This window comes from Carassius auratus, chromosome 23 (genome assembly GCF_003368295.1).
Source record: "Carassius auratus strain Wakin chromosome 23, ASM336829v1, whole genome shotgun sequence".
Classification (NCBI taxonomy): Eukaryota; Metazoa; Chordata; class Actinopteri; order Cypriniformes; family Cyprinidae; genus Carassius; species Carassius auratus.
Window position 1 is genome coordinate 18,871,832 of NC_039265.1, and position 13,255 is coordinate 18,885,086.

General features: G+C 38.3%; 1 protein-coding gene across 2 annotated transcripts; it reads left to right on the top strand.

The window, feature by feature from the left end:
• The first annotated feature begins 10,171 nt into the window (after positions 1-10,171).
• On the top strand, positions 10,172-12,972 carry LOC113041691 (uncharacterized). Of its 2 annotated transcripts, XM_026200359.1 has the most exons (6): positions 10,172-10,356; positions 11,065-11,208; positions 11,286-11,411; positions 11,486-11,527; positions 11,846-11,884; positions 12,654-12,972. In XM_026200359.1, exons 1-6 carry the CDS (start codon positions 10,270-10,272, stop codon positions 12,831-12,833), a joined length of 618 nt encoding a protein of 205 aa, XP_026056144.1. In that variant the 5' UTR covers positions 10,172-10,269; the 3' UTR covers positions 12,834-12,972. The 2 variants fall into 2 exon arrangements, with proteins under 2 accessions (XP_026056144.1, XP_026056145.1); XM_026200360.1 differs by lacking the exons at positions 11,846-11,884; positions 12,654-12,972 and adding an exon at positions 11,712-11,813 and having other exon boundaries at positions 11,286-11,527.
• Positions 12,973-13,255: the final 283 nt, after the last annotated feature.

Below are 13,255 nucleotides of genomic sequence, written 5' to 3' on the forward strand. Positions count from 1 at the left end.
CAAGACAATCATCAAGTTGGGAGCCTGTACTATAATGTGAATTACAAGATTAAATGTGATCTTTATAAAATACCTTTGAATGAACTCCAGCGTCTAAGATCCAGCGGTAGGATACTCAAGGTTGAATATGTAACAGCTGCTGAAGACGAAGCAGCTACTCCATGTAAAAATAGGGAGAATGAAGAAATGTCGAAACTAGATCAAAGTAACATTACCTTGAATGATCAAGCAGGGGGTTCCGGGGAGTTCTGCAGTATTGACGTCCACAGCAGTGGCACATGGCTGTAATATAGTTAACACACAATAGAATGGATTTAGGATAAAGGATAAATATTGTTCATTGGTCAGAGGTCAGAGGTAGTAAATCATGCAAGGTAAATGTTAATAATGTAATCACTCATTTTGCATTTTAAATATTTGAATAAAAAAATCTTACAGCAACTTGAAGCATCAAACTCTCTTTCGGCTCTTACATTACAACATTAGGAGCAGCAGGATGCAGGCAGCCTTTTCAGAGTCTGGATCATAGCAGGCCAGAACATCACGGATTCCTGTTTGATCTCAGACATCGCTGCAGCAGGCACTTTAAGGTATTTCCGCAGGATGACGCATGTCTTTTCCATCATTGGTTCTGCTCTCTCTGCCCCACTCATTCCTTCCTCTGTGTACACAGACATACAAATGTATTGTTAGTACCCAAGTCACAATTTGGTCTTGTAGCCTCCCAACACACACAGTGTTCAAATCTTGACAAATTACTAAATTCTAAACAAATTTACCCAAAAAAGACAGTAGATGGCATGCCTGAGTAGATGTTCAGCAGATCGCTCTTTATATTCTCCAATGCTGCCTCGGTCTCCCCCTCTGGCAAATCTGCAAAAGTTATCTCTTGCTGCGTGATATCACTGCGCCCATGGTAAGTAAGCAATGTTCCTTGATTATTACACCAGAATGAGAGTATAGTTCCATGCCAAATTAGCTTAGTACATTTCATTTTCCGTTACTTTTATTGCACGTCCTAACTTGAGAAGAGACAACTTTTAAATAGGAAAAATTCTTGAAACTTAGTCACTATGAGGGCGAGATGCTAATGGTCTAATCCGATCCAATGATCTATGCTAGGCTGGAGCTATACATGGTATCGCCAAACTCAGGGAATGACTGGATCAGCGGGAGAAAGGTAAAAATCTATTGTTTTACTCAAGGGGAGGTGGAAAATTTGCTTATTTCCCTAAATGGTGGAATATCCCTTTAAGGTCAATGTATTTAGTGTACCACAACCATGCATGCCAGAGAGCCACTATGCACAATATCAGTGCCCTGGCTCAGATAAATCCTAAATGGAACAAGGCCATAATCGCAGGTAATTACACCTGTTTACACTACACGATTAACATCGCAACATGATTTCTGTGAAAAGGATCCATGTCAAAGGGTCAATAAACTAGTCAAGAGAAAAGTATGTTTTGTCCTGTTTCAGGGTTATTCATGGTCATATACAATGCTTTCGAACAAATATTGACAGACTTTACATGTATATTGCCACATACATATTGCCACATACCCGTATTGGTCAACAGGACCTCTTGCCTCTGGCCGCTCCTGCCATTCCCGTGCACGGTCTTCTTTCTCTGCGGCGTTGAGCAAGAGCTTTATTCCTATTTTTGTACTCCACTCTCGTTTTTACTTGTTGCAGAAGAGAGTGACATCCGTCTCCAGCAGTATCACCGTGCTTGCCAATGTCGCCAAAATATTTTTCATGGCTCCTGAAAATGTGGGTGGGATAATTAGAAAACATGTCACCATTGTGGCACTTATGACAGAAGCGTACAGCTAATGTAAGGATTACTTAAAGGAAAGAACCAAGAAATGGAAAGAAAAAGGAGAAATTACACAAAGGCAACCAACAATAAGAATTTCAGTTTCAATGCAGATTCTGATCATTTATGTAAATTGCATTTACAACTTTTACAATTATTATTCATTCATATCAGGACAAGCGGGAACCCTAGTGTTAAAACCCTCCTGTTGTCGAACACAACGTGAGAATAACTTACTCCAGTTAGCTCAGTCATGTTGTAAAAATAATAATATTAGTTATTAAAGTTAAACTGCTAACGGCTAACCCTGCTAATCTATGATAACCTTGACTAATTACAGAAATGTGCACGTATAGTAATGTTTGTCCCATCATTGGTTTTATAAACTAGTATAAAATAGTGACATGAAAAATTATAGCGAAACTCTCGTCATTACTAACATTAAGTTACTACTATTAGCTAATGCTGTGAGAGAACTTTCAACAATTTCCGAGCACTTGCTAACAAAATGTGAACTGTGTCATGCAATAAACGTTTATTTGAAAGTATATATTATAATTATTTTAAAATAACATGGGTGTAAGTGCTGGAAACATGCATGCTGCTCACCTTCTCCATTCAGCCCGGAATAGAAGAGGGACACGACGACAGCGCTTTCAATTCAAAACAGATCGGTTATGTCATGTGACTTCCCAGGACATATTTCAATACAATATTTCACTGTAATAATACTGTTTACTGCTGTGAAATACTTACGTTTTTTCACTGTGTTGCTGTGATATTACAGACCTTGTTGTGATATAACAGTAGATAAGATTGCAAGATTTTACTGTAAAATTAAAAAAGTTAAAGTTAAATGCTGTAAAATCCAAGGATACTGTAGTTTTTACAGGTATTCATTGAGATATTACAGGGACACTTAATTACAACAAGTTACTGTAAAATAATACTGTTAATTATTGTGAAATGCTGGTAATTTTTAACAGTGCAGGTTTGTACTGTAGCATTTTCTGTTTTTTACCGTTAGGGTTAGTCTTTTTTTTTTTTTTTTTTACAGTGAGTGTACAGTATCTGGAAAAATTAGTTTAATTTGTTTCTCTATTGTATTTGTCTTATTGTGCTTCCTTAAATACACACACACAATTAATGATTATTTTAATTTGAAAACTACATTTAAAATAGCTAACAAAAACTTTGGTAACTACAGTTTTGCTAAAACTGTTGACCAAAAGTAGTGACTAAAAGTTGACAAAAATGCAATGAGTTTTCGTCGACTAAAACTATGATAGACTCAAATGACTAAAATGTGACTAGCATTTCCGCCTCAAGACTAAGACTAAATCAAAAATGCTTTCCAAAATTAACACTGCTTTGCATTAATTTCTGCAGTGATTCTCACCACACTGTGCACTGTGTTTGGTTCTGGTGTTTTTGTTTGAATGTGTTTTCAGCTTTTAATAAACTACGGAAATCTGCAACCTCACCCAATTTCCTTGTTGTTTTTAAGTATCTGCACTGGAAAAATTATTTTCGTCCTTAGTATTTTTGCATGTTTTCTAGTATATATATTTACAAGATATATTTAAGATTTTCTTAAAACTAAAAAAAAAAAAAAAACAAACAAAATTTGGACAATCTTTTCAGAAAAAAGACAAATATTAAGGAAGGCAATCTTTTTTGCAGTGCAGTAGATGAAGCACTATGTGGTGATATTCACACAAACATGAGTCACTGTAAGTACAGTACACAGTTAGAGAATCTGTGATTGTTCTTCAAGACTGCTCGTAACCTTCAGTCAGATCCATGAGAAGGATTGGTTTGTCCTGACTCACTCACGGTTGGTTGAACAGTGGCTGTGTTTGTGTGACTGAACTGTGGCCTGATTAATTCGATATACAATTTTTTTTGACATTTATGTCATGAATTAACCTTTGTGGTCGTTTTAATTAGGCTGCTGATTTATGATTATTGTTTTGCTTTGTTTTTGTAATTCTGTGTTTTATATCTTAAATGTATGTGACACTTTGTACGGTCCTCTTAGCCAGGACTCCCAGGAAGAACAGGACCTTGCTGGAAAAATAAAGGAAAAAATAAAAAATCGAAAATTCTTTTTAGACTGAATTGGCTGTGAATTTTCATTACTTTTCTATTTTCAGAGGTCTGGAGAATAATGTTACGTTTCATATATTATAACAATGATATCTGTAGAATAGGAAAATTATTTTCCTCCTGATTATTTTCATGTATTCCTTGTATTCTGTTTTAAGCGAGGGAAAAAGGACAACATGTGCTGTGCATTTGTGCTCTGTTCTCCCCATTTAATTAACAATATAATCCAGGAATTACCTGGAATGCAAAGACTCAGCTGTACGAATCGAGATCTGGAGGTCATTCCAGCAGCTGGGCACAGTCCAGGAAAAGGTCAGTGAGAGTGATTGTGAACTTCTTTGGGATGGCACCACAAGGAGTCGTTCACTTGCAGAGCGCAAACTTCTGGAGGGAACATAAGATTGAACTAGTGAGTTTAGGAAATTAATTGTTATGAGGTATAGACATATATTAGCAGACTATAATAATATTGAACACCTCAGTAATATTGCTGAGAATAGAAGGATGATCTTTAGGAGTTATCCATGGTGTGTTAATAGAATTAATGCTTTTAGACTTTTACATTTCCTTTTCATGATCAGTGGTTGAAAAGTGAGTAAATAATTTCACCTCATTGTACCCAGTTTTTGAAAATGCTTATTGCGAATCTTTTGCCGATTGTTTACAGTGGAAGTTATACCTATAACTAGTGTAAAGCATCATGGGGTGCTAGGAAAAAGGTTGATGATTGTTCTTGTACAAACAGTGTCCTAGAAGGCAGTATATGTCTATCAAAACAATTAACTTGTGTTACTAAATGTAAAATTACTGAACATGAAATCTGTTATTGTCTTGACCAATTTTGGCTGAATGAGGCATTTAGTGACTAAGCAATAGTCAGGTTTTCTTATTTTTACAGTGTCTGCTCTCTATGCTACATGCAATATTTCAGTGTTCACAAAATCTGGGCTCTGCAGGACAAAGTGAAGATGCGTGTTAATCATTCAGACACAAAAATCAGTGCTGCTCTTCGATATAAATCCACGCAGAATCAAAAGGAGAATGCTGTTGCTGTTGTTTTTCCCAATATAATTTCCTGTTTAGATAAAGAAACAATCTTGTATGAATATGAATTTTAGTTTCTAGCCCATTAGCATTGGTTGCCGCTAACCTTGCATACATTGCTAATACTCAATTCAAGAGTCAAGAGGCATTTATTTATCATTTGCACAGTGAACATTGGGGAAAACTGGGCATTGAAATGCTTGTGATGAGTCTCAGACATACAGTGACAATAACAGGACCTAAACAGATATAGACGTACGTCTAGAGCATTTGAGATTTTTGAGTGACTTCAGTGACCATAGGCAGAACAGACACAGACAGAGCATTATATACAAATAAGTGGCAGTAACAGATACAATAAAGGTAGACAGTGTTAAGACTTATAAGTAGTCCTGAGGTACTAATATAAGATTATTGGGGTAGAGCGGTGTCTAAAATGTCATTGTAGAGTCTCACAGAACTACATGAAGGAATATAAAAAAATGACAGGGCAAGTACAATAAGAGTAAACATAAGAGCAGCATGTATTCCTGTTTTTTAGATGGAGGACAGCTGATTGTTAAGTAGTCTTATGGCTTGAAGATAGAAGCTGTTCTTCAGTCTGGTTGTCCGTGATCGGATGGTTCGGAAACGTCTGCCAGATGGTAGTGTGGCAAACAGGTGATGTGCAGGATGAGTGCGGTCCTTGATGATGCTGCGAGCCTTTCTCAAGCAGCGAGTCTGATAGATGTCCTGTAAGGCTGGGAGTTTATGTCCAATGATGAGCTCTGCTGTTCTCACCACTCGCTGAAGAGCTTTGCAGTCCAAAGAAGAGCAGTTGCCGTACAATACAGTGATGCAGGCATTTGACAGAATTTGACATGATGTTAGAGGAGATGCATGCCAGGACATGATCTTCCAAGATGTCCTTCCCTCCAGTGCTGGGACACCATAGACCCTGGGTGCACCCGCAGCGGAGGACGAGAGCCAGGCCTGGGCGATTCAGTTTTATTTGTATAGCACATTTACAACAGCCCCCAGGCTGACCAAAGTGCTTTACAGAAAATTAAAACCACCCATTAAAAAATTTAACATATCACATTAGTCAATAGATTAAGGAAAATAAAAAGCTTTTTGCAAGGACTTAAAAATAGACAAGTAAGGGGCCAGTCTAATCTCTATAGGCAGGGTATTCCAGAGTCGTGGCCCTGCCTCACAAATACAGCTCCGCTCTACGCTTCAGTCTAACGCGAGGGACCACCAACAAAGCCTGTTCAAGTCAAGTCACCTTTATTTATATAGCGCTTTAAACAAAAAGGATTGCGTCAAAGCAACTGAACAACATTCATTAGGAAAACCGTGTGTCAATAATGAAAAATGATAGTTAAAGGCAGTTCATCATTGAATTCGGTGATGTCATAATCTCAGTTCAGTTTAATATTCTAGGTATTATCAAATTGTCTGAGTTTTGAGAACGCAGCAATAAGAGCTTATTCAAATACTGAGGTGCTAAACCATTCAGGGCTTTATAAGTAATAAGCGATATTTTAAAATCTATACGATGTTTGATAGGGAGCCAGTGCAGTGTGGACAGGACCGGGCTAATATGGTCATACTTCCTGGTTCTAGTAAGAACTCTTGCTGCTGCATTTTGGACTAGCTGTAGTTTGTTTACTAAGCGTGCAGAACAACCACCCAATAAAGCATTACAATAGTCTAACCTTGAAGTCATAAATGCATGGATTAACATTTCTGCATTTGACATTGAGAGCATAGGCTGTGATTTTAGATATATTTTTGAGATGGAAAAATTAAGTTTTACAAATGCTAGAAACGTGGCTTTCTAAGGAAAGATTGCGATCAAGTAGCACACCTAGGTTCCTAACTGATGACGAAGAATTGACAGAGCAACCATCAAGTCTTAGACAGTGTTCTAGGTTATTACAAGCAGAGTTTTTAGGTCCTATAATCAACACCTCCGAATTTTCCGAATTTATCAGTAAGAAATTACTCGTCATCTAGTTCTTTATATCGACTATGTATTCCATTAGTTTTTCAAATTGGTGTGTTTCACCGGGCCACGAAGAAATATAGAGCTGAGTATCATCAGCATAACAGTGAAAGCTAACACCATGTTTCCTGATGATATCTCCTATGGTGACTATGATATATGACTATGGTGGCTGGTGTCTCTATATTCACGTTCCGTACAATAGAATCACCAATAACTAGAGCACTTTCATCAGGTTTCTCAGTGGGTGCATCACTGAGTGGGGAGAACCTGTTTAATGTTTTGATCGGAACAGAAGAGCGGTGTTTTGACCCACGACTACGCTGCCTCACCGTCACCCAGTTGCCCTGCTGCAGGGGCTCTGCTGGAACCGGACAATGTACAGGAATCCCTGAGCTAGACGCATCCAAAGCCGTATCTAGAGCCCTAACATTCTTACTGTCCTCAATTAAAGTTTGGAAGCGTGTCTCTGAAATCTTCTCTGTCAGCCTAACTATTTCCCTGCATTTATTGAATAGATGGTGGGAATATCTTCCTAACACAGAGAGTGGTAGTAAAATAGAGATTCTACAGAAAAGCGGAGCTACTGTACAAACACAAACCACTGTGCAGCACGCTGGCAGGAACTGGAAGTGGCACTGGGGTCCACTGACAGATCCAAATCAAGATTTCAAGAATGGGAAAAACATCCAATTGAGACCCTGCATGCAGATCTCTGTAAAAATATATTACATGTGCACCGACACACAACAAATAACGCATTTATTCATAAATGGATCCATGTTATCTGTCTTGTTAGTGCCTGTAGTTAAAAATAAGACTGGTAAATTAATGAGTATAGATAACTATAGACCTATTTCAATTGCAAGTGTACTATCCAAGGTACTAGAGGGGAACATTATGGATAGGCTTGCAGAATACATAGAATAAACAGATAATCAGTTTGGCTTTAAGAACAAGCATGGAACTGATCGGTGTATTTATGCACTTAAAGAAATTGTCCATAGGTATAGATCACGCAATAGCACAGTTTTTATGTGTTTCCTGGATGCATCAAAGGCTTTTGATCGTATCAATCATGGTAAACTGTTTGGTAAACTACATGACCGTGGTGTCCCCTCTTACCTAATCAGGATACTGCAGTTCTGGTACTCTCACCAAACTATGCAAGTGAGGTGGGAGATGAGTTTGTCAGCACCCTTCTATGTCTCCAGTGGAGTGCGGCAGGGCGGAACTCTGTCTCCGCTGCTATTCAATCTGTAGATGGATAATTTATCTAGGGAGCTAAAGGGATGTAGAACTGGCTGCCTGCTGGGGGATAGTCTCACTAATCATATGCTTTATGCTGATGATTTGGTGGCACTGTCTCCCTCCAGTGCTGGCCTGCAGCAACTTCTTAGAATATGCTCTCAATATGGTCAAATGTTTGATATAAAATTTAACACAATGAAGAGTGTCCTTCTTTCTCTTTGGCAGGTCAACCTGAGGTTGTAAAGAAAATTAAATATTTGGGACATGTGATAAGAGATGACCTCAGTGATGATGATGATGTGCAGCGTCAGTGTGGAAAACTATGGGCAGGCAAATATGCTGGCACTTAAATTCCACATGTGTACACCTGATGTTAAAATCTCACTCTTCAAAACCTACTGCACTCCGTTGTATACTGCCCACCTGTGGTGTAATTTTAGTCTGTCGAAAATGAAAAAACTTGAAGTGGCTTATAATGATGCACTGAAAATTGTGCTTAAAATTCCTAGGTGGTGTAGTGCCAGTGAAATGTTTGTGTCTAATAATGTGCCCACTTTTAATGCTGCTTTAAGAAATCTTATGTATAGATTCATGTGCAGACTAACAGGATCTAAGAATATGATTATTGCGTCCATAGCTGATCTTTCTAAGAGTGATACAAGGTATACATCTTGCTTTTGGAAACATTGGACCCAAAGCCTGTATATGTTTTAATGATGCCTCGTCTGCATCATCCTTATGTTTTTGTATTGTTTTATATGTATGTATATACCGTATGTTGTTGTCTCTATAGACCTATGTGTCTTGAATAAAAGTTGAGTGATTGATATAAAAAAAGAGCAATTAAGTTCTGGAAAAATCTGAAACTCAGTGACACCCAATTATATCATTATAGAGCCCTGCAACACCAAGAGATGAGCAAAGAAAGCAGCTGATCCAGAGCTTCAGTCCTTATGCTTCAGTAACATCTACTGATGCTCTGAATCACATCAGAATCAATCAGATTCCTGCGCAAATCAAACAGAATTACATCACTCAATGGCAAACCCTTACTCCTAAAACATTGCTGTCTCATATTTTAGAGCAGTCGATGCAATTAATGAAATAAATCAATTACATTTCTCTGTTTGTGTGAAAATATTCATGTAACTCTCTTTGTGGTCTTTTACATTTTCAAACGTAAATAGAATTTAACTGCACATTTTCTCACTAACTGCTACTAATTAGTTACATTTATTTTGTAATTAAATTATTTAATTGTTACATGTAACTAGTTAAACCCCAACACTGATCATGATGTATTTATGTCTGGACATTGTGGCATTTTTAATGTCTTTTTGTCTTTATTCTGTATCTCTCCCTCGATGGACCTCAGGAGGCCGCCACAGACTCGGTGAGAACACCTTTCTCTCTCTCTCAGTGTGTGTGTGTGTGTGTGTGAGAGTGTGCTTACTGGTCTATTCAGACACATTACACACACAGCAGGCAGAAACAAGCTGTTATTTTGAAGATTATCCACGTCAGCTCTCTCTGTGTTTGGTTTCAGCTCTTATATGTGACAGTAAACATTCATCACTCAAATCACAAAAACACTCAACTGTGTGGTTAATTTCAGGAAAGGTACTTGTGTGACTATTTAAACTGAACTGAGATCGATGATGATGCCTTTAACTGAAAACTACGTGTTTATTGTTGTCCTTTTGCATAATTACACCCTATTTTCCAATTTGCTACTATAAATCTGCTTTGACACAATCGGTATTGTTAAAGGCTTAACTTGACTTGGCTTGATATTTAAGCATTGTATGAGTTCAGCTTCACATTCCATTTACGTGACCTGTCAGTATGTGCTTAGGAAAATTCACTCTGTCATTAAGATGTAATTGATGCAAAATCCCCTAAACTGTCTGTGTCTAATGTGTGAGCAGTGACAGAATGTCTCTCTCCTCGTCAGACAGACGTGTGCATGTGTGCGTCTGCTCTTTATATACAGCTAAGAATACGCATACGCTCACATCTACAGTACTCTGATATTCTGAGAGATCAGACCAAGTCATGTTGTTCTTCCACGGATCTGAGCAAGCGCCGAGGCTTTTCCTGGCGATGTGTGTATGGGGATTCTTCCTTCAGCCAGCAGAACAGGTGTGTGTGTGTTTAAGAGATTGGGCTGGGGGGCAGAAGGGATTGTAGAGCTTATCATCTGTGTCCCTGCAGCACAGAAGCAGTCATCGGTAGCACAGGTATATCTGTAGCAATAGACAACAATACACTGTATGGGTCAAAATCATACATTTTGCAATATACAATATTAAGTAAAGATCATGTTCCATGAGGATTTTTTTCTAAATTTCCTACCATAGATATATAAAAACGTAATTTTTTATTAGTAATATGCATTGCTAACAGTGTGTCAATAATGCAAAATGATAGTTAAGGCAGTTCATCATTGAATTCAGTGATGTCATCTCTGTTCAGTTAAATAGTGTCTGTGTATTTATTTGCAATCAAGTCAATGATATCGCTGTAGATGAAGTGACCCCAACTAAGCAAGGCAGAACTTCATTTGAACAACTTTAAAGATGATTTTTCTCAATATTTATTTATTTATTTTTTTTATTTTTTTTTTACTTCCTCAGATTCCAGATTTTTAAATAGTTGTATCGCAGACAAATATTGTCCTCCTAAAAGAGAAACATCAATAGAAAGATTATTTAATGGGAAGGTTTTGGATGATATATATAAAATAAAAAAAGTTAAATTTTTGCGTTCCAGGGTCACATTTCTTCAAGAGTGTTGAACTGAACTGCTACAGAAATGCATGTACTGTTGTATGTGTGTATTTGTGTTCAGTTCCCGGTTGGAGAGGGTTTCAATCTGCTGCTGTATCCGTTATCTGTGATGGGGCCGTATGGATCTCACACCGTTCTGATACCAGCGACCGGGACAGAGCAGAACACACAGCGCAGCCAAACTCCACAGGCAAACAGCAGCAAGGTGAGTGTGTCCTACATATTATAGAAATGAAAAGTGTTTGTTAGTGTAGCTGTCATTTTAACCCTTTCTCTGCACAGATCAGCGCTCATAGTGAGTCCAAGCCATTACATGCAAACAGTGGGTTTCTCCAGCCAGACCCTGCCCCTGACTCCGCCCCTAGTCCCACCCATCTCCCGTCTGAATCTTTGCCTTTGCAGGGGCAGGTACAGATCAGCTCTCAGTTCACACACACTTCCTCAGCCTGCTCTGTCCTGACGGCTTTCTTGATTTCTTTTAGTTTCAGATGTCACATTTTGTCCCCTCAAATGTCCCTCTGCAGGTCAGTCAGCGACCATACTCCGTTGTTCCATTGTCTTCATTCATTAAACATTTCTCATTCTGTAACTCTAAAGTCAAACCTCACAGTTTATTCCTTCACATGCCTTTGTGGAGGATCACTTTGGGTGTTTATTATTTATTATTATTATTTATTCATTTATTTATTTATTTTAATTTTTTTAAAGGTCTATTCATTTTTTCAGCAGACTGTTGTCTTAAGTGTGTTCGCACAGTTTCACATTGGATAAAAATCTGTTTATAAATTGACATTGACAATTACAGAATTGATAATTAAGACACTGATTAATTTGTATTTCAGTCAGACTCGGGCAGTTCAGAGGAAGAAGCCGCTGCTCAGGTAAACACACACACACACACACACACACACACACACACACAAACAAAGATTCATTGAACTGCTGTTTTTTCCCTCTCATTGAAAGTGAACTGTGACTGGACAGTGCAGTCTTTTGTTTTGTTTTTTGCCATGACATAAAGCTATCATTGAGTTTTTATCATTTTGGGTGCATCACGTTAAAGCTGCAGTAGGTAACTTTTGTAAAAATATATTTTTTACATATTTATTAAACCTGTTATTATGTCCTGACAGTAGAATATGAGACAGATAATCTGTGTAAAAATCAAGCTCCTCTGGCTCCTCCCAGTATCCTATTGCCATTTGCAGAAACTCCATAGCTCCCGGTAAAAAACAACCAATCAGAGCTGCGGTCCGTAACTTTGTTTGTGTTCATATTTATATAATTTATATAATAAGCGAGTACACCATGAATCCATTTTCCAAACCGTGTTTTTAGCTTGTCCTGAATCACTAGGGTGCACCTATAATAAGTGTTTATATTCGGACTATTTTAGATTGCTTCGGGGATACCGCGGCGGAGTAACCCAGTACCTTTGTGATTCTTCATAGACATAAACAGAGAGAAGTAGTTCCGGCTACGATGTTCTTCCGCAAGACGCAAGCAGTTCTTATTATTAACCGCTAGAGCGTCAAAAGTTACTGACTGCAGCTTTAATCATGTAATTTTCATGTTTGTGTGATCTATTCCTTGTTTATGGGTTGTCCCATGATGAGATGTGTGTTATTACATCACCTCTCATTTTTTCAGGTGATCTATATGGTTCCCATCAGCGTGGGTTCACCCAGCATGGGTGTGATGGAGGGCACGGGGCCCAATCCTGGCCCTGGACCCCTGCAGTTCATGGGCAGCACCACTCCTGCTGCGGCGCAGCTGGACGCTCGGGGACAGCGGGCACAGACAGAGACGCTCGCTCCAGGAGTCCTCTGACCACAGGACAACACTCGCTGATTCACTGATGCCGTCTGTACTGATTTCTAAAATAACTTTGGTTGTAATTACGGTATTTTCCGGACTATAAGTCACACTTTTTTTTCATAGTTTGGCTGGTTCTGCGACTTATATTCAGGTGCGACTTATTTATCAAAATTAATTTGACATGAACCAAGAGAAATTAACCGAGATAAAACATTACCATCTCCAGCCGCAAGAGGGCGCTCTATACTGCTCATTGCCTCCTGTAGACGGTAATGTTTTCTGTTGGTTCTCGGTTATACTCAGGTGTGACTCATAGTCCGAAAAATGCGGTAAAGCTTCAATTTCAGCCATAAAACAGCTCTACAGACAATACAGTGTCATTATTCAGTGCTAATTATTCAGCAAGTTCAGCTGTTCATAGCTAATTCCATACA